The sequence below is a fragment of the Parus major genome, chromosome 2 (genome assembly GCF_001522545.3).
Source record: "Parus major isolate Abel chromosome 2, Parus_major1.1, whole genome shotgun sequence".
Taxonomy (NCBI): domain Eukaryota; kingdom Metazoa; phylum Chordata; class Aves; order Passeriformes; family Paridae; genus Parus; species Parus major.
In genome coordinates this window covers 5,672,253-5,693,948 of record NC_031769.1, presented here as the reverse complement: position 1 = coordinate 5,693,948, position 21,696 = coordinate 5,672,253, and the positions used below count along the sequence as shown (strand labels likewise).

General features: G+C 39.7%; 1 protein-coding gene across 2 annotated transcripts in view; it reads left to right on the top strand.

Annotated features, from left to right (window-relative positions):
* XYLB (xylulokinase) overlaps positions 1 to 21,472 on the top strand; it is an 80,778-nt gene extending 59,306 nt beyond the window's left edge. The window contains exons 16-20 of one of the 2 annotated variants that reach the window (XM_015619853.3): positions 7,187 to 7,245; positions 11,030 to 11,117; positions 13,332 to 13,426; positions 19,125 to 19,223; positions 21,181 to 21,472. In XM_015619853.3, coding sequence (XP_015475339.1) covers positions 7,187 to 7,245; positions 11,030 to 11,117; positions 13,332 to 13,426; positions 19,125 to 19,178 — 296 coding nt within the window. In that variant the 3' untranslated portion in view covers positions 19,179 to 19,223; positions 21,181 to 21,472. The remainder of the gene's footprint in view (positions 1 to 7,186; positions 7,246 to 11,029; positions 11,118 to 13,331; positions 13,427 to 19,124; positions 19,224 to 21,180) is intronic. The other variant, XM_015619852.3, reaches the window with a different exon arrangement.
* The last annotated feature ends 224 nt before the right edge of the window (positions 21,473 to 21,696 follow it).

Here is a 21,696-nt window from a genome sequence, read left to right as displayed (position 1 = left end):
AGTCATTTTAGCTGAGTTTCTGTGTCTTTCTGAGGTCACTGTAGTTTAGTGCTTACAGACCTGGACTCTGGGATCACTGTGTGGAAGCTGTGTGATCTCGTTTAGGCAAATAGTCCACTCTGATCTTTTACTATTTTGGAGATGTCTGCAGGTATGTTATTAAAAAACTGGATGTGATGGCCAGATTTAAAATGCCTGGTTTGTATCTCTTCTAGGTTTTGTTTTCACACTGGTACCACCTGCTTCAGAACATTTTTTGAGATCAGTTAATTTGTCACATTGGTTCCAGATCTCTTGTTTATTTGCTGAATGACAGGAATTCTGAAGTGGAAGGTGAAGGTAGAGGTGTTGCCAAGAGTCTTATGGATAATGTGGCAACACAGGGAAAATCAAAGCAGATTGTTCCTTGTTAGGTTAAGCCTTTAATTGGAGCCTTGGCTACTTTATTGATGTTTGAACAACTGCTGAATAGTTTTTGTGGTTATTAGTATTTTCCTCAACAAACAGTTCTTATAATATCCAACCTTTATGTAACAAAAGAGGAAAACTGAGTGGCCAAAGAAAAAAAACCCAAAAACTTGATGTAAGCAGTTACATTGGTACATGAATCCTTTTTATCATGCTACTTCATGAAACATGTTACCTGCTTTTTCTTTAATGAATTGATTCAGAACCTAAAAGTTAGATGAGTAAGAGATAACACAGTTCAATAAATTGCTTCTAGCAATAAAGTCTTCAGGAGAGGACTTCCCTCAATACATTTTCAGTGTTGACCAAACAGATTTTGAGTGTTCATAGAATCACAGAAAGCCTTGGTTTGGAAGTGACCTTAAAGATCATCTAGTTCCAATCCCTCTGCTGTTTCTTCCATCTCTTTCCTTAAAAGCTTCAGTGGGATATGTTTCCAAAATATTCAACCTTTATCTACAAAAGATATTTGTCTGAATCTGCTGCTTTCCTCCTCGCCTCCTTGTCATAAGCTCTAGTGCTGAGTTGTAGATATTATTTTTTTTAATACCTTACCTTTGAAATTTGCCCCAGGCTTCATTGTAATATTCTGTCAAATAGAGATCTGTTTCTCAAAAAAAAACAAAAAGGAAAAATTAAAAAATCACTCTGAATTGATGAGCAGTTGCAGCTCTGCAATATTTCTACAAGAATTGCAGATATTTCAGAGGCCTTGTTGTGAGCGTATCAATGTATATGTTATAACAATGTTATGACTATTGATCTGCTTGTTCCCAAAGAAGTCTTTACCACTCATGTACCAAAGTTTTCCCTGCAGTATAATTCTGCTGCAGTCAATGAAGTTGAATTTTATCTTGAGTAGATTTTGTTTTCTCTGTAGTACCTCTTGGGCTGTGTGTTTTTTTTGGGGGGTGATCTGCAGTAATTTAAACAGCTGTTAAGAGATAATTTATGTCCATATTTTTCTTTGTTTATTTCTTTCTGAAATCCATCAAGAAGGTGAAGGCTTTGAGTCAACATTAAATTTTAAATTCATCTCTGAGCTGAGCTAGACCAGGAGGATTTTCAATAAGGTGATTTGGTGTTTTCAAGCTTCAGGTTCTGAAATCCTAAGTTTTGTCTTGATTGAAATAAGGTCTTAGGAAAGCTAAATTTGACATCTTGATGAAAAACAATTTCTTGACAACATAAGGTGGCCTGTGACTATCAGTGGTACTTGAGCCTTGGTTACTCAACTCTTCCTACTCTGTTCCAACTTAGTTGTTGCTCCTCTGCTCATTTTAGTGGTGTTGTTCTTGCCTTGCATCAGTGTGAGCAAGTAGCAGCATGCCTAGTCACCCCCACATCATTGTAGAGACTTTATCTATGTAAGTAGCATAAATGTTGAGAATATTAGGCATATTTGTCATTGCTGCTGAGAAAATCCAGGCTTCCCCCCCTCTCTGTTGAATTACAGCTGATTTAATGGTAGCTCAGCTACAGCGGCCTTAGAGGCTGATGATCAATTCTATCTGTAAAAGTTGTTTTTCTTCCCCAGGCACTGCATTTAAAAAATAAGACTAAATTTTGTGTCTGGAAAATTCCTAACAAACGTCTGAGCAACCCTCAGTGAAATTAAAGTATGTTACAAAATATGTGAAAACTTCAATTGCCAGTTAGAAAACAACCATCCTCTATGGCAAAACTGGCTTGTTTTTGTCAGTAATAAATTAGCTGATGCCTCAGTGAAGTGAAAGTCAGAAACACTTCTAAAAAATAGTCTTTGAGTGGCTTTTACTTGGGCAGTTGTATTTATCTAAAAAAAAAATAAAAATAAAAGAATAAAAAGGGTATATTCCAGTTTCCATTACTTTTGCCTCATTCATGTAGATATTGTTTAGGACCCAGTCTGAGAAGTCTCAGGGACATAAAAGGCCATAATCAAAAGGGTTTAGAAAAGAGAAATATTTTACCATAGTGGGAGTTAGATTTCAGTGTCTTTATATGAATAAAGAAAATTAGCATGAATTTTGGAAGAGTTAATAAGCAAGGAGGATGATTTTGGAATATTTGTTTGATAAATGGGACAAAATAACCATATATTTTTTGTTCTGTTTTGTTTTGGTTTTTTTTCCTTGAAAGGAAAGCTAGCAAATACTTTTTTTTTTTTAAATTACAGTGTTTGAAGTTAATCAGAGAAATAAAGGAGGGGCTTTTCTTGTTGCTTGCAAATTGTAAATTGCAGTTATTTGCAATCATGCTTATAACTGGCATGGGTTCATGTGCATAATCAGCTGCTTTTTGAATACATGTTCTATTGTTCTGTTTTATTCATGGATTCATTTGTGATGAGAAAGATGTTATGAAGCTGTTTGGATGAATTCTTGGAATTATCTTTTAAGAGTTTTGAAAGTCAGTGAGTGCCTGGAGTTTGGGTACAAACAAGGACTGTGGGTAGCACTGAAAATTTAGGTGAAAAAGTTGAAGGGTTTTCAGCCTCAAAATGGAAAGTCAAATTCTAGTTTTGGACTTAGAGGTGCATGAGCCAGCAAAATTCTGTAGTGACACAGTGACATAGACACATGTTTCTGTCCAGTTGAAATACAGCAAGATCTAAAAGCCCTGAGGTCAGGAGTCATCCCACCAATTTCAGCATCTGGATCTGTTACCAGTCTTATCTGTCCTTTATCTTCCTGGTGGAACAGGAGGCTGAATTTCTACCTCCAGTCTCCTTGCACAAATGTGGCAGAAGGCTTTTGGTGATAATTATTAGCATTGCCCTTCTGACTGGTGTGAGTTTGCTGATATAATTATTTTAGTTAAAATCTACGTTTATCATCATAGAATCATAGAATGCCCTCAGTTGGAAGGGACCCCCAAGGATGATTGAGTCCAACTCTTGGCCCTGTACAGGACCAATCCCCAGATGTCACTCCATGTGACCAGGAGCGTTATCCAAACACTTCTTGAACTCTGTCAGGTTTGATGCTGTGACAGTGCCCTGGGGAGCCTGTTCAGTGCCCAACCACCCTCTGGGTGAAGAACCTTTCTCAAATACCCAACATAAACCTCCCCTGACACAACTTCAGGCCATTCCCTCAGGTTCTGTCACTATCACCAGAGAGCAGAGATCAGTGTCTGCCCCTCCTCTGTGTTTGTGAACACATAGTGATGCAAGACTGCAGTCTTTTTGAGACCACTGACAATGCTGATATATAATATATATAGTATATATATATATTCCTAAACAATATATAATAATATATAATGCTGACATATATAATTGTAATTTCCCTCTCTTCTCAGTGACAGATTTTTTTCTTCTCCCTATGTACCTTTCCATGAAAGCAGTATTTTGGCTGAAAGTGAGAGACAGGAGATGAACTTTAACATCACTCAGTTCTTGCTAGATCTCTGTGGAAGGCACAAGGGGTATTTTTGTGTGCACAGTGATGTGCACAGAGTGTGCTGCCTTCTCAGCATTGTGTGGGAAAGTGCCTTTTGCTCAGACTTCCCACATAAACAAACTTCTTTATTTGGGTCTTCCTCCCTCCTCCTGTCCACTTGGAACCATTATTTTAACTCTGTTTTGTTAGGTCAATCACCATGTTCCACAGAAGAGATCTCCAGAAGATGTGCATACGGCAGAACAACACTGTGCCATGTGCAGCTGCAAAAACTTTCTACATAGGGTTAAAATTCAGCATCAGCTCTCTAAAAAATAATTAGTTTTTCAATAAGAAAGAAATAAACTGGTTGGTTAGGTACTATGCAGCGAGCTTTTAATTAAAAGATGTTTAAACCTGATTCTCTCAACTGTCAAAGAATTGAATTCTTGAATTATGTTTGCTACAGTTGCTGTTGGGTTTTTTTTAGTAACACTGTGAAGTTCTCTTTGTGCAGTGCTGTAGGGGATGGATGGTAGCTCCTGACAGATTCAAACACAGCTGGCTGAGAACACTGCTGGTGATGGATGAACAATGTCTCTGTTAATGCCTTTTATACATAAATGATGGGCTTGCTTTATTTATTTATAAGATGTATCCAATTACACATCTCAGAGCAAATGTCCACTGTTCAGTAAAGCACACAATATTGGCATTAAAAAGACAATCCCTGAAATCAGTGATCAATGTATTTTCCTCATTCTCTGGAGAGAGACTGAAATAAGAAGCAAACCTAAAATTCAGCAAATTCAAGTAGTTCTTTAGGGACCTAATCCTTGTCTGTAATAAGTGACTGAAACTCAATGAGGGATGACGTTCTCTCTGCTCTGGCCACTTGCAGAGCACCACATTCACCTGAGATTTTGCTTTTGCCTGGATGGATCAGTCCCACCTGTACAGCAGCTCAGAGTCTGTCATCCCACAGCGATGGCTAGAGCTCACTTGGCTATAACCTGCTGGGATGTGTTTCAGTGAAATGAGACATCTTATTTACTCAAAGAGGAGTAGAATGAATGGGTTTGCCCTTCATGTAGCTTCAGCATAGGTTTTTGGGTGCTTTTGCTGTGTGTCTGTGAGTGTTTGTACTCATGAGTGGATCCCATTTAGAATGTGAGCTGTCTAACCAATGTTAGAAACTTCACAGTGTAAATTAAGTTAGTTTCTTTTATCAAGTAGATGCATTCTGAAATAATTCTTAATATTTTACCACAAAAGACTTGGTCTGGATTAAGATGATTGTGCAGATGGCAGCATGTTAAACAATTTTAGACTTGAGATCTGGCTTGTCCTCTTGGAAGACACCTAACCCAACTGATAGTGGGGTAAATGCTTACTTGTGTATGGTCTGTATTAAATAGCAAATGCACTGTAAATTCACCCCTATGATTCTGATAACTTATTGATATAGAAATGGCTTGAATTACAGCAATGGCATGAATTTATAATGCAGTCAAAACATGAAGGTTCTGACCCAGCAAGGAGTAAGTCTCCCATCCATTCCTGGATTCCAAATGCAAACATTTGGGAAGCTGTGGAGCAGAAGTGCTGAGGCAGAGAGCTGGCATGGTGATGACAGTGGAGGAGGCAGCTGAGCTAAGATGTGTTTGCTGTTCTCACAGGGCTGGTTCCTGTTTGGCTTTGGCCCTTTTATGTTGCCCACTGTTCTTTCCTGGTGGTGGGTTCAGCCCTTTTCCAGAGGTACTGGAGAGAAAGACTGACTTATTCTTTGGTTTGAAATGCTGAAAAGTGTAGCCAGTGTGTTTGTTTCTTATCCTGCCTTGCTGTCTGTCTCTGAAATGTGGTGTTTTTATGTTGGATGTGGTAGTTCTGCAAGAATTTATATTTGCAACAAGGTTTAGCAAGACAGGATTGTGACTACCAGGCAAATAATTTAGAGTTTGGTTTGGTTTCTAGGAACAGAGGCTTACTAGTTATTTTTTACTGGTTTCTGTGCTATTATGTTGTTGTGATAATCTTGGCAGGAATCTGTCACTCTGTGTTGGTATAATTGAAACTTGTTTTCCCTGAGGAATCACTCTGCTGTTTGTTTTATTTGTTTACTGACATTGACAGAGATCCTAATGGCTTTTAAAACCCAATTTGTGCATCACTGAATATCCTCCAAAGAAGAAAATAAAATTAAATTTATCAGTAAAATAGGGTCTCCCATGCAATTCTTTGTCTGGGTCTTGGGCTCCACCTGAGCACCCAGATGGGGGTCTGGAAATGGTGTGCTGAGCTGCATCTTCTGATTATTTCTAATTCTGTCTTTGGGGCTTTTGTCATTAAGACACTTGAAAGGATAAATTACAATAAGTTATTTAGGGCATCAGTGTAAGTTGCCCAACTTCGCCTTGTGAGAAATAAATTATCTTTAGCTTTTATTAAAAAGGAAGTTAAGATAACAAAACAATAACCACTGTGAAATTTCCCTTTTGGGAGGGTATATGATGGTATCACTTATTATTGTCATAAATCAGGTTAATTAAGTGCTTAGATTTTTTAAAATGTATGCTATCAAAGTGTTTATGCATTTATTTTGTTTTAAGCCTTTGAAGAACTTCAGTGAGACCATTTGGACTATTTATGTTTGTTATGCCTTGCTGAATTGTGATTATGGATAGATGTGTGGCTTGTTGCATGCACACAAATAAATGGTGAGGCAGACATTCAGGAATGTGGAAGAAAGGATGGGTTTCTGTAAGCCTAAAGAACACAGGATACGTTTTTTAACTCCCCCAAAGCTGTGGGTTTGCACTGGATGAAGATTCAGATGTATTTTTTACTTTAGTGCAGTGATTTAGGCCATCTGTAATTGCCTTTTGACACACTTCCTTGCCATTCAAGCACATAGGGATTGCCCAGGTTTCAGTGAACTCTGGCTGTGAACGTCATGAGGAGATAAGTTTGGAAAATACTGCTGATTTTAAAGGTTATCTGTCAGTTTGTATATATACAGCTATGAGCCAAACCAATCTGACCTCAAACCAGAGCTGTAATATAATAACACTGCCTTTCTTACTCTGTATCTCCTTTGCAAATCTCCCTGACATTGATAGCACTACAATAATAATAGATCTGCAATATTTATGTTGCCTCTTCTGAGGAAGAGTTCTAATGTGCCTTGGAAAAGTGGGTAATTAGTGTTATCTCCTTTTCTACAGAAGGTAAATTAAAGGTACAGAGAGAGATCCCTGACTCCCACCTCCTTCTTCTCACTGTGCTTGGTTCAGTAGCACAAATCTTGACCATATGCACTGTCAGTCTGATTTGTACTTTTTATTGCATTGCAGTGCCTAAAACAAGGATTTTGGCTACTGGTGGTGCATCCCACAATAAAAAGATCTTACAGGTAAGTAGGAAATTAAATCCTGAACTGAATTTGCAATTACATTTCCATTTTTATTTTGCTGTACTGAATCCAAAATCACTGCAGCTGCACAGGAAGGTATGGATATGGAATTGTGAATCTGCTTCAGGTCTTTGGGGCTCTTCTTCAGTTTTTATGTGAAAACCTTTGCCCTAGTGCTAATTTTACATTGAACTTAGAGGTTTTTTCACACTTGACTGGTTTTATGAATGTGTATCTGAAGCACTGGTGATTTCCAGGTCTCATCACTTAAATCAATCAGCAAAGAAATCACAAAGAAACTTCTTATATAATACCTAAAATTTTTTTTTTGTCATTCAGGTTGAAGTTGAACCATTGGTTTCTTTAAACTGAAGGGGAATCATGCTGGTGTTAAACACTGAAAAAACCCAACAACAAACAAACAAATGAACAAACAACCACCCCCATACAAACATCAACCCCCTGCCTTTGTGTTATTTATTAGCATTGTTGCATTTGCTGGGAGGAGGCTACACTTCTGTAGGGTCATTCCTTTCCTCTTCCCAGCCTCCTCTTTTGCTGCTGCTGCTGCACATCCAGCCTGGGTAAGATCCTTCATCCATCAGAGAACCGTGTGCTCTCTGTTTCTGCCCACTGAGACTTGGCAAAGCCTCGCTCACAAATGGTGAGAGGCCTCTCACCTGGCTTTCGACAGCGTGGAGCGAGACATCTGGATTGGGATTCATCCTGCCCAAACCCAGTCATCTGTGGTGTGATGTCTGCTCATGATCTGTCAACCCTGTAATAGTCAGGGGGGATCCTGTCTGTTGCAGAGCAGAGGAAAGCGGATGGTGTTTTAACTTAACAAATGTAAATGTCTCCCTCTGGGTGATCCGAGGAGCTTTCTGGGCTCCAAGGGCTGCCTTGACAAGCTCCCCTTTAACCACAGCCTCCAACACTCACCTGGAGGTAGGCATGTGCACCAGAAGTCCTAATCTTGGGCCAGGTCTTATCACTGAGCACAAGGTGAAATGTTTTCTGGGGATTCCAATCCCTTCCCAGCAGCTCCAGAGAGTCGAGGCCAGCCTCAGCTGCACACCATTCTCTTTGACAATTGCAGTCAATTCTCTGCTCCACAAAACCTGAGCTGGATTAAATGGAGGTCGAAGAGCAAAAAAGCAAAAAGCTGTTTTCTCCTAAGGCATCTAAAGCACGTGTGTCTGTAACTGCTGGTTGTACAGCTGATTGGGGAGCAGCAAATTTGGCATGTTTTGCCTGCAGATGTCACTTCTCTTCACCTGCTTTGGTTACTTTGCCTAAGAATGTGACACTGGAAAATTAACTGATTGGTTAATTGCTTGAAACATTGGTCTTTACAGTAGTAATTCTGCTAAGGGTACATCAGGAAAGATTGTATTCATAGATGAGTTTGTTTTTAAAGTTGTATTTCCAGTTAGGGTGCTAGGAGGATTTCTTTGCTGTAGAATGAAGGCAGAGAAACAAATGTTGTTAAAATGTGTAATTTGGTAACATACACAGCTGAAAAATCATGGGATTGGGAGAGTGGGGGCTGGGTGCTTGCTCTTCACGTATAACAATTCAGCTGGTTTTAAAACTCATTAGAAGTGCCTTAAAATAATATGATCAATACAGTGTCATTCACTTAATTCAATCACTGGTTAATTGGATCTTTCTTTTTAATTTAATCAAAACCTCAGAAACCATATCACTTGCATAAAGAATAACAGCTTCCACCCTTATCATGGTCAATTTTGGATAATTTGTTCCAGGGCTACAAAAGACTATCATTTAATTAATCAACATTCAGGAACTCCTATATTTTACACCACAAAGGAGACAACTTAGTAAAATCTGTTAAAAAAAATTTAGTAGGGCAGCTTTCTCCACAGTTCCAGGAAGCTTTTTATAACATATGTGCTGCTTGATTAATGACCACATGGAACACAGTGAATTATCTTCAGCAGTAGAGCCTTTAACAGTTTCTTTTTAAATTATTTGTGAGAGATTACACAGCTCCAAATGACTTACCAAATATATGAATTTTGAATAATTTTCATTTTATCATCGTGGTAAAAATAATGTTATTTGTTAAATTGATAAAATGTTATTTGTAGTATTATAGCTCTTCTTAACAATCAGTATAGAGCTGCATTGTATGAGGCTCTTCAGAGATGAAAAAAAAAATAAAAAATTGTTGTCCAAAAGATTGTACAATTTAAACTTAAGACAAGAAATACCTACTAGAGATGAGGTGAAGATGCAGATGGGGAATGTGTTGAAACAAAGTGGTAGCATTGGCAGGCAGGATGGGCAGTGGGACTAGAGCTCCATGACCTTATGACTTCCAGAGGACTTTTTAAAAGATAACCATGATTAATTTTTCATTTGTTCTCTAGCATTGAAGCTCATGTGTTGCTCAGTGCTTGCTTGCAAATGAAATTAGCCAATCCTGACTTCTCTGTCTTACCAGAAGACAGAGTTTTAACTGTATAAACTCAGGCTTCCATTGAGTTCTAGTCAGCAAACAGCCACTTTCATTTACATTGTGAAAATCAGTGATTTTCAAAGGTTTTGATTTGAAGATTCTCCATAAAACTTCAGAGAAAGAAAAATCCTTTAGAAATTTCATGTATAATATATTTCTATACTTAGTCATCTTTTATGAAGCCCTGGGGTCCATCTACAGCAGGGTTATAAATTCCAGGATCAGGGTTGCCTTGCACTAATCCAAATGGTTTGGAATGCTGGACAATCTGGCTATATTTTAGACTCAATTGCATGGATTTAAGTCAGGTAAGACACTTTTCCCTTTGGCAAAAGTAATAAAACCTGCACAGATTATATCTCAATTGTTTCCTGCTTCTTGCCTTACTCAGCCTGAGGGGCACCTGCAGTCCTAGAAGTGATGAAACCAAAATGGAAAGCATTTGTTGACCATGTTTTTGGGAAGGAGTTATTGAACCTCCTATGTCCCTATCCAAATATGTCTTAATTTTTCCCCTTCTGTATTGTTTTTCTAAACCTAAACTGTGGGGAAGAGCACATGTACTAACTGCAAGTGAGGTGTTGATGGCGTTGATTTCAATGCTGAATGATGAGTGGTTGAATAACTTTAGTACCTGTTGGATACCATAATAAATTCTTTGCCTGTAAAATTTTATTTGTATTATTCAAGCCAAGTATCTCAATATTTCTTCATAGCTAAGGTTCCCTTAAAAAAAGGAGAACTGGTAAATTTAGAGACCATGTAATCAGCTTCTGTGTCACTCTCCCTACTGATCCTAATAGGATGGGAATGGTGGAGATGAAGAAGAAAGGCTTAGCAGGCCTTCATATTGCTGGAGTTTTATTTTTATCCAAGCTGAGAATTGAGGAGCCGTGACTGGTTCTTCTCTCTTTCCTTCCCACTTGAATCAGCCTTAATATGATGGAAGAAAACAGGCTCCAGTTGTGGGTTCCTGAGCAGGTCTCCTTGCCCTGACATCAGCATGGGCTGATTGTGTGAGCTTTTGAGGGATGACACTTGAACCGAGGCTCCTCTGAACTGTAACCAAGAGATCTGGAGAGAAATGGGACTTTATTTCCTGCCTAGAGTTACATCTGTAGCTCAGAATTACCAATACCCTGTTGTGTGACAAGTTCAGGCCTCATTGTTGCCTGCAGTGCTTCTTTCCACAGGTTCCTGAGTGCTTGGCTGGGGCTTGGGACAGCTGCCTGTTTTCCTGAGCAGTGATGAAGGATTTCTTTGCCCTTTGTGTTTCATGGATGCTTTGATGCTCTTCAGGTCCTGTCTGATGTGTTCAACGCGCCCGTGTTCACCATTGACACGGCCAACTCTGCTTGTCTGGGAAGTGCTTACAGAGCAATCCACGGTAAGGCTGCCAGGAGACACTTGGGAGCAGTCAGGGAATTTAATTTCACTTGGTTAATACTTGGGATTAACGTTACAGGGCATGAGCGGGGAGTAAAGCTGTGCACATCTGACTGGAAGGTCGCACAGGTCAAAGAGGGATTTTTGCTCTTAGTACACTGGGATTAGGCCAGATAATATAATTTACATTGTAATTCCAAGCCTGGTGACTGCTTCTCAACCAAGGGATGGGGTGTGGGAAGTGTTGGTACTGTCTGGGGAGTGTCTGAGCCCTTCACATGTTGAGTTGCTACATCCACGGAAGAATACAGCCAGCTGAAGGTGCTGGAGCAGCCTGCCACCCCAGTTTGTGGACTGGGCTGTAAACTGGGCTGATGAAATGGCCAAACCAAACAAGAGGTTGATCCCAGCAAAGAAGATCAAAGAGAGAAGGGACAAGAAGACCTATAATTCTTCTGTCCAGTATTAAACCTTTATTTATCTTCCAGCTTTTAAACATCAAGTTGAAAGATATGCAAGGTTTCCTAGGCTCCATGCACTTTCTCTTATAAGAGTATGAATCTTGGGATACTCTTAGGCTGACCAGTCATCTTGCTTGCTGTACTACATCACTCACTGTAATATAACAGTCCAAGCCCCAAGATTTACATGTTAATTAACTTATATCTATTAATGCATGTGGGTGTGTGTTGAGGGTCGGCTGTCAGCTATTTAAGACTTGAATCCCAACCTTGAATTTTTATCCATGTATTTTAAAATGGTTTCTAATATAGTACAACTAAACAATTCAAGGAGTGTGGAATTCCTTGTTTAGGTCAACTGTAGTTAGCCTCAGTTTTTGTTTTTTTTTGATTTGCATCTTTAGGACTTGGGCTTTAAGATATGGGTAACTTTTCTACAAGTTCATGTAAGACCATGGGATTGCAACAAGCATGGAAAAGATAGCATCACCCATCAGAAGAAATCAGCCAAGTTTTAATTTTAGAAGCAAATTCTGCTGTCACATTATAGCATCTAAAGACTACATGATCTCTTGCATGTGAAAACAGCACAGAAAATTGCACAACCAAAACCTGGTGTGTTTAATGCACACAGCATGCTCTCTTTAACTCCAGAAAAGGCAAAAGGCTTCTGTCAGGCCAAATAGGCTTTTGCAGGACAGTGGAAACACTTGGGTTATCTGTATATTTGAAGCCACAATGGGACCACTTTTGTACCTCATGGGTTGAGTTTCCAAACAGTTTTTCTTTATACTCAAACTTTGCCTTCTGCTTCAGAAGCCTCCCAGCACCTAATCCTGCAGGCAAATTCCTTGTCCTTGAATGCATGTGAAATGTGGAGCCATCATCAATGGCATGTGAAATGTGGAGCCATGTGGATATTTTGTGTCTGTGGGAGATGGGTATTCCCTCTGCCAGTTTGGCACATGAGGTGTGGAGGCTTGGCTGGCAGAGCGTTTGAGCGAGGATTTCGGAAGCCGTGCTGACGGAGGGACTCCTCGATTCACATCCTCTGCCAGCCAAGCCCCAGGGGGTTTGCTGTGTGTGCTCCTAAATGGCATTTTTGATTGATGCTTTCAGCTGCCTCACTCTTGGCCAGGCAAAGGAATTGAGGAAGAGTGAGGACTTGCTAATATAAATGAAATACTGATAGCAAGGGCTCTTTAATAAATATTACAGTGTGCACCTGGGGTGTTTCACAGTTAGCCTGGGGTTCTTAGCAGGTGTGCAGGGAGCTCCTGAAATGCTGTGATTTGCTCACAAAGCAAAATGCTGTCGTAGCAGAACTCCTCTATTTTTCTGCTTCCTTACATATAAATATATAAATAATTCGTAGAATATTTTCTTGTGTTTTAATTTCTCTTCATTTTTATGTTTAGTCACATTTTGTCCTTGAATCCTTTGTTTCCTCATATTTTCAGTGCTGTTTACTGAATTGTTGTAACCATAAATAATTACTGATATTGTTGAGTAGCATTTCTGCTCCTTACCTCTTCCCCAGGGTATGAATTGAGTGATTGGCAAAAACTCAATCACAGAGTCCCCACTTCCCAGGCTAGCTCATAGGAATGTAAGACCTTCTGCCATTTATCCTTCAATCCTGAATGCTGACCTGACCAGGGAAGATCAATATAATGTATTAATTTGCCAGGGAGTCGAGGCACATCCCTCATGGTGTTTCTTTGCATTGATCAGGATTGTGATTCTCATTGCAGGACTTGTAGCTGAGAGGAATGTGTCCTTGGCTGATGTTGTGAAATTAGCACCGGAGCCCAGGTTGGCTGTTACACCCACCCCAGGGGCTGAGGAGGTGAGCAAGTTTGGGAATACCATTTTTCTTTTCATTTCCCATCTGCTTCTAAATGTAGTGGTTTGCTAATTCTTCTGGTAAAACTGATTGATTTAGGAAACACTTGGTTACACAGCTCTTATTCCTTGCTCTAAAGACAGATTTGATTTTGAGAGATTTTTGGTGTTGTAATGGCACAATAACCTGATCCCACCATCCAGGTCTGTGAGAATGAATTTTCCAAACAAGATGTGATCAGAGAAAAAAATCTCTTTGTTAAGGGACAGAAAAAGTTATAAAATAGGTTGAATATGGATACAGGCCAGTCAGGTTGTAACTAATAATCTTGACAAAATAATCTGGACTTGTTTGCAGCAAGCAGCATGGAAAAGTGTGGTGACTGTGCTTTCTATCTTCTTGGAAAACACCTCCAAAAATCCTTCTTGTCTGTAAGGAGTGGTCAGCAATTGTATACAATTGTATATAATCAAGTGGTAGCTCCCACTTGGAAACCATGCCAGCTGGGAGGAATCAGTAGGCACAGATCTTTGGTTCTGTGCCCCTCCTGTGAATTTCAGCACGTCTGAAGGTGAGGCTTGTGCTTTATGGCCCACGTAGACAAAGCAGAAGACATAGTCATTGTTGGTAACTATGTGATTCCAGCTCTTGTAAAACCAAGGAAGGAATCATTGTCTCAGGCTCTCCAGTGCAGCCCTGCACGTCTCACTCTCAGCCAAAGGCTTTAGTTTACAACAGCTTTTGAAATATAATGCGTGGTAATAAATAAACAATACAATATAGCAAGGTTCCTGCAGAGCACATGTTTAAATAACAAAGGTGAATCTCACCAAGGTCTTCAGCTGTGCAAAAACTTCTTTTACATCAGCACAGCCTCACACACTCCACCATTTATGAGATTTGGAAGTGGCCTAACTACAGGCAACAAGGTTTTAAAGCTTTTATTTAAACTGGGAAATTAATGATCTGCCAAAACTACTAACTCCCAGCTACATGTGTAGAGGAGCACCAGATATCATCATGAGCAATAACAGAAATGATCATGCTGCATTGTGCCTGCCAGCGTATTATTTAATTATTAACTGAGATGGAGGAGCTCAGTAATCGAATAGAAGTCCCGTTCAGAAATATTAAGACATTGAATAATTTAAACTTGATTGATCTGATCTCATTTACTCAACCTTCCCCCCTCATTTTAAAAGATAAAATAATTAACAACAGTGGCCTGTGCCACGTGTGTTGCAGCTGAAGCTCTCTGCAGGGAACACACCACAGGAGCAGCTCCCTGGTGTCTGATTCAAACTCACGTTGCTGCCCTGTCCCCCCCAAAATGCTGTGTGCTGAAAATCTGCCAGCCTGGCTGGGGTGGAGGTGGGAAGTGCTCAGAGACCTGATTTTGACCCCCTGGTGCTGCTTCAGCTATAAAACTCAAGGGCAGAGAATACAGCTGTCACTCACAGGGGCCTTGCAAGCACCTTGTACCCCTGCAGGGGCCAAGCAAACCTGACTGGAGAGATCACTGGGGAATTCAGTACCTCTTTCTCTTTTGCTCTCTGCATAAAATGGCCTGGAAGCTAAAAGAGTTGATTATCTCCTTCTCAATACTTTCCTTTTCCACATGGTTAGACCTGGCTCTCCTTGCACATCTTTTTTATTGGTTTTAAATGATTGTACAGTAGTGAATTGTTGCCCCAGTAGATAGGAATGAATGACAGGGAGGCAGTGGCCAAACAGCATGGGAAGGAATAACCATTCCTGCTCTTTAGCTTAGCTTTCCAGCTTCATTCCATTTAAATCAGCTTCTTGCAATTACATATTCCACACCATTTCTTTTTTCTTCCTGCCTCATAATTTTGCAGTTGATGGTGGATTCCCTGGCTAGTTTCATGGCTGTGAAACTGCAGAAAGCCAGAGGGCCTGTCAGTAATACAGTGTGTTAGCATGAACAGTGCAGTAAAAATTCATAATGCAATGAGTCAGTTTGATTCTGTTTTATACAGAGCTGCATCTCCCTGTCCATCCAATTTCATTCTGTTGAGGTTAGAGCCTTTCACTTAAATTATAGTTCTTTTTATAAACTTCAAAGTCATCCCGAGGTTAGGTCCTGTCTTGCTGAGGAGCTCTTCTGAAAGAGTCTGGCTCACCAATGTGAAATTCCCCCAACCACTTCTTTGCATTTTTTGGACGGCTACAGCTAGATCTTGGCAGGGTGGAGAAAAAACAGGTCATAACACAGCAATCTGCTCTGGTTTCATCCTTTCTTCTGGGTATAGTTTGGAGACAAGGTGTTAGATCATTGGAGAGAGGAAAACCTCCTGTAGACAGAGGTCAAATGGGACAGTTTGATGTAGCTTCTCCTTCATTGCCAAGGCCTATGCCCACAGCAGGGGTTTCCAGGAACCAAAAATGCAAAAAGCCTTTCTTTGATTTCTAAGGGATCATTTGTGATAATGAATGTGATTTAAAAAAGCAGGGGCAGAGCACACAGAGCAGCTCTTATGGAACAATTAAACTGATGGGCAGGTAAAATAGAAGAAAGTCACGAGATGGGGAACATAGAGCTTGTGGCGGGCGATGAATCAGTTGTTAGTGGAAACTGAAGTCTCAAAAGTTCCAACTTGTCTGGCAACAATGTGACTTTGTCCTGTAGCAGACCAGCCTGCCTTGAAGAGACCATTTCAAAGAGGATCAATCCCTCTCTGTGGGTATGACCCCAAGTCTCTTAGCTGAACCTGATTTCCCAGTATTTTTGTAGGATATGAGTATTAATCTGAATTTATTTCTAATTCTGTCAATACCCAAATGGGTCATGAGGTGTTCTGGTGGAAACCACTGTGGTGATGGTCCTTGGTCACTCACTCAACCAGACTAGCTCAAGTCAGTCATCTGTGGGTTAATCAGTGGGATGAATCCTTCTTCCTTTTTTTTTTTTTTTCAGAACAGCAAAAATGAAAGAGTCATCTCACCTCTTTGGGGCCTCCTCTCTTCCCAGAGGAAAAAGATTAATCAGAACCACTAAGCATGACAAAAATAACCAGGAGATTCTAGAGCAATAAATATATGTTAACAGACAGAAATAATCTGTTATTTCATCATTAGAATTCAGATCTATTTGAGTGATCCATTAAAACAGGGATGGTTGGCTAGTTGGTTAATTATGCAAAAATAAAACATGAGAGAGAACACAATTTTCTGGGAGTTGGTCACTTGTGTTTATAGAAGCCGTGTGCCTGTGACAGAGTGCCAGATTGGTTGTGATATTGTCCTGTGGGGTTTTGTAGGGAGAAGGCATAGAGCAGCTCACTGCCTCTGGATGTGTGATTTTTGATTGCATTATTGACTCTGCTGAGATTATTATTAATCTTGCAAAAATTCAGGAAGGGAAAATGTAAACCTAACAGTTTTTTGTGACTTTGGTGAATTGCCTTGTAAGTGGGTGGATTTGTAGAAGTGACCCTATTACCCAGGAAGGTTATAATGACCTATTTATTGATTTAAAATAATTATATTTTGTTGAGTTAGATTTTGGAGGGGGGAGGTTGTTTTTCTAGAATTGGTTTAGGTTGGTAATTTAGTGCAAAGTAGGTAATAATAATACAACCACAAACATATAATAGCTATTGATAGAAGTTTGATTAAGGTGATTTGTGTAGCCAATAATTTTTTAACCTGTTAAACTGATTAAGATAGGCTTGCAGAATGGCTGAAGTAAAGAATGTAATTGTTTCAGGTGTGGTTCCTTGGAGAAGTCTTCAGAGTATTTCAAAATTCTGTTTTATTGTTTCTGCTTTATTCTTTCTCTGTTAAGAAAGGTGAACAACTGCTATGATATGAAAAACAAAACAACTCTTGATTTCTTAAGCAAATCTCTATGAGAAATTTGACTTTGGTTTAAAAAAAAGGAACCTATCAGAAGTTACAAGTGTTTGTGAGAGACTGATTAATTTTAATCTATTCAGGGTAGATTAAATGTACTCGGGTAGATTAAAATGAGATAATCATCAACATCATCTTTGTAATTTGTAAATTTTGAACTGCTCCAGTGATTGGCTAATGGAGCATTGCAGGAGATAGGAGGATCCATGTGGATTGTCACTTGTAGTAATAGTTTTTAGCTGCTTTTGCTATTAGAAGGTGGCAGGGACAATGTAAACAGTGAAAGGCCTGTTGAGCACATAGGCTGCTAATGTGGAGATGTAGTAACAGGATGACACATTTGATTTCTTCTAGAGAACAAGGTATCATTGTACAAATGCATTTTTCAGAGAGGGCAGGTTAAATCATTCCCTGTTATAATGTATTATTTATCATTAGCATTTTCTTTAGTCGTGAGACTGTCAGAATGTGACCAAATTGTCCCAGGAGAGAAGTTTAGGGTTTGTAAATGAAGCAGTCAGAGTATTGTCAGTGTTGTGGAATAGGGTATAAAGATAAGCTGGAGAAAGGGCCATAATTAAGCAAGGACAATTAAATTATGGACAATAATAAGGTTTGTGTTGTGATACATGTAATTACTTTTGTTAAATATCATGGTTTGATAGATTGGGTTTGAGGCTATGGCAGAGAGGGAATTTATGTCCTTGGGTTTTTTATGCATTATTGAGAGTCCTTTATTCCCTTTGGACCTCAATTATAAAAATACATCTATATAATTGCCTCAGGAGAGACACTCCTAAAATCACACAGGAGGAGTTGCCCAAGATTCTGTGGAGGCACTTCAATCATGACAGATGTGGAGAATCACCTTCCACAGACACCCCTGAGTGCAGTTCAGGCCATGCTCTGGGTCTTTGTGTTCCATGGGAGCTGCACTGCTCCAGCCCCAAACCTCAGCTGGCATGAAAAATATTGCTTGTGAAAAGCCTGTGGTACTGCTGCACTTATCAGCTATGATGTACTGGTGGTATTGCAGCCAAATTCCCTGAGGAGGAGGAATTTAAGGCTTTGCTTGTCTCTCTGAGCTGCACAGCTTTTTACCCCAAACAACAGGAGTAGAGTACAGGAAATATTCTTAATTATTTGTTTGCAATTTTTTTTCATATGGTCCATAATGCAGGATTCATTTACACTAATGACTAAAATCTTATTGCAAATGCCTGAATATTCTCAATTAGCAAACTAAGTGCTTAAGTCCAATAAACAGGAAAAAGAAACTGTGTCAGTAAATGTGGTTGTTCATTTATTTTGACACATTTTAATTTAGAGTGATGTATTAACAATAATAATTCCCAGCCTTCTGGTAAATGCATTGTGTGTATTTTGTAAAAAATACTGATGGGCAAATAATATGCAGCCTGTTTCTCAGTGCCTGAGCTCACTCACCAATGCAGCTTTGCTGTGCTGAATCTTTGCTGAGGAGCACTTAGGGTTTATCAAATTTACAGAATAGTGAAGTAAGAAATAACCAGTCTTCATTACAGATGCTTCAGTGAATAGAGGAGCTGGTTTTGCTTGAAATACTGATACTCCCAGTATAGCCATAGCTGCCTGCTCAATGTTTTGTTTACTCTGATGTGCATATTTACCAGAAATGGGAGCAATAATATTCTCTGGGAACATGAAAAGAATTTATATATATGTACTTCTCTGAGCCCTCCAGGCCCTCATGTAGTTAGTTAAAAATACCATGCTGAGTAATGTGACATTTCATAATAGTGGTGCATTTTATTTTCTAACCCCATAAATCTGCATAAACCTCCAGGATCTCAGTTTCACTGTCCTGTGGAGAAGAGGAGCTGGGGCACACACGTGTTAAATGCCTGGCCTGGGGTCACTGAATGATTCTGCTGCAGAGGCAGGAGTGAGTAGGATTCTCTGCTTTAATCAGTAGAAGACACTGTAAGACTCAGTCACTGTGAGATGGCTTTAAAAACTATTTTATGAAGTCTTGGCTAACGAACGGTGTCTCTTTCCACTTGCTGTGGATGCTCCTTCTCTTCTATACTTCTTCATATACTTAATCTGTTATAGAAATACAGAAATGAAACTTTAATTTCTGTAACATCTGGTTTGTAAAAAGGGAGGAGTTGATCAAAACTAGATCCATCTGCAGAATGTGTCCATTAAGTCACTTCCACCTGCTGTTGTGGAAGGTGGAAATGGAAATAAACAGATAAATCCAGTTTTTACTGGTCAGGCTTAAACTATCATTCAGGAGAAATGAAACATAAAAACTGGGTATTTTGCCATCTGTTGAAAGACAAAACAAAAACCCATTGTTTTTATTTCCTAGGTGAGAAAACATTGTGATTTCTTTATATATATATATATGTGTGTGTGTGTGTATATATATGTATATATGTATATATGTATATATATTTAATCTGGGAAAGTATGGCTGTTACTGACACTGAGACCACTTCAGGACTGTACAGAGACCTGCACAAGAACAAGCTCATCTCCTATTACATCCCCAGAGTTTACACCTGAAGCATTTTCCTCCTGAATTTTTCCTGTGTGTGCACACACTGTTGTTTGTTGTCCTGAGAAGGACGAAATGCACTGAAATGCTAGATCTTGCTTACTGATGAGAGCAGTAATTCAGTTTGCTGGGTATGATTCATTATGGCTCTATAACCTCTCTGAACCTGGAGCCAGGAGCGAGGCTGCCCTGATTATGAGTCAGTGCAGAGGCCTTGTAGACCAGACTGGCAGCCTCTAGGATTCACTGTGGCAGGGATATGACCTTATTGCATCCTCCTAAGGACTGCTTGAGCCTGTACCAGACCCTGCACTGGCTCCTGGCAGTCCCTGCTTTGTGCTGGAGCCAGCAAATGTGCAAAGCTGTCCTGGTATGGCTTGTCATGGTACTGATTTTATTAGAGGCACAGTTAACACCAGAGGGAGGAGATAAGGGGAAAGATGCATCTCCAAGATCTGGATGAAGTACAGTTTTTGGTTGGAGCCAGAGCAGAGATTTTATCAGGGTTTCATGGATCTCACCTATATCCAAAAGTGCAGGACATGTCTGGGTCTGGGGTTTTGAATACATTTGAGTCTTGATTCTTCTTTTTATGTTTGTAACAATACTGTGTCTAAAACTCCTGGAAAATTCTAGCTAGAAAAAAAAGCAACTCAGATACTTGGTGTAGTTGTGGATAGAAACTGGGTCTGCATTTGTCCTTGGGCTGGGGAGCAAGGACCATTTGGGCAGACTGTGGATGGGAAAAGCTGTAGCTGTGAAAGACGTGGATTAGAGAAGCAGCTCAAAAAGGTACAGGAGTCTTGAGAGGGAGTGTGAAGTGCATTTTAGAAGGCCCTGGTCAGCACATTGGCCAAGGAGGACCTATCAGACTGTGCTGGAGGGCGGCAGTGGGGTGATTAGTGAGGCTGAGGAGGAGGAGACAGAGGCAGTGATCCATCCTGGGGCAGTGGAGGGAGGCAAGGACAGGAGTTCTGCCTGGGTGATTAGCACAGCTATTACTGAGGGGGCATGTCACACCAGGAGAGGTGACTTTAGCTGAGCTGCTTCTGCTGGAAGTAATGGCTTCTGCTTATAGCAAGAACACAGTCACAATAAGAACAACCTGTGCATGTCATAAAATTAAGCTGTAAAGGTGATGGTAAGAAGGACTGTGACATTTAAAGAGGGAAAGCTCTGCAGTGCTTTCATGAGCAAATTGAGGAAAAACCACCCCAAACCTTCAGGTACCTGTGAAGATATCACATTTTTCATGTCTGAAGATGTTTTGTAACTGTAGTGTAATTTAAAAATCTAATTTTTCAATGAGACATATTTATTTCTTTTTCCTTTTTAGCTCTATCGTCCACTTCTGAAAAGATATGCTGAGCTTGAACAGAAGGTTATCTACAACCCAGCCTCATCTTGTCTTGTGAAATAGAAGCAAACAAAATTTATATGTCGGCTGAGTGGGCTCCCAAGGAGAAGATCAGAAGAGATTTGCTCAGAATTTACTGGAGCTGTTTAAATCATTTTGTTCCTCTTTGTAGACAAATAATTTTTAAATGTCTGTGTTTGAGTGTGTTGGTGGGGAAAAAAATTACATTGTGATCGAAAACCTGATTAAAAAAGCATCATATTGCTCTGTGTGTTTGTGGCCTCAATTTTTCTTAGGTACTTTTCAGAATGCACTTGCTGTTTTGGAAGAGCTGGGTGACAAAGTCAAGTTCCTTGTGTATGTGAGTCACTCTACCCATCTCTGTCAGCTTTTATCCATGTGTTTGGCATGCCAGCCTCTGCATACCTGTCTAGTAAAGTATTTTAATTATTCAGCTTCTCTTGCTTAAATATTTTGAGACTACCTTTCTGCTCA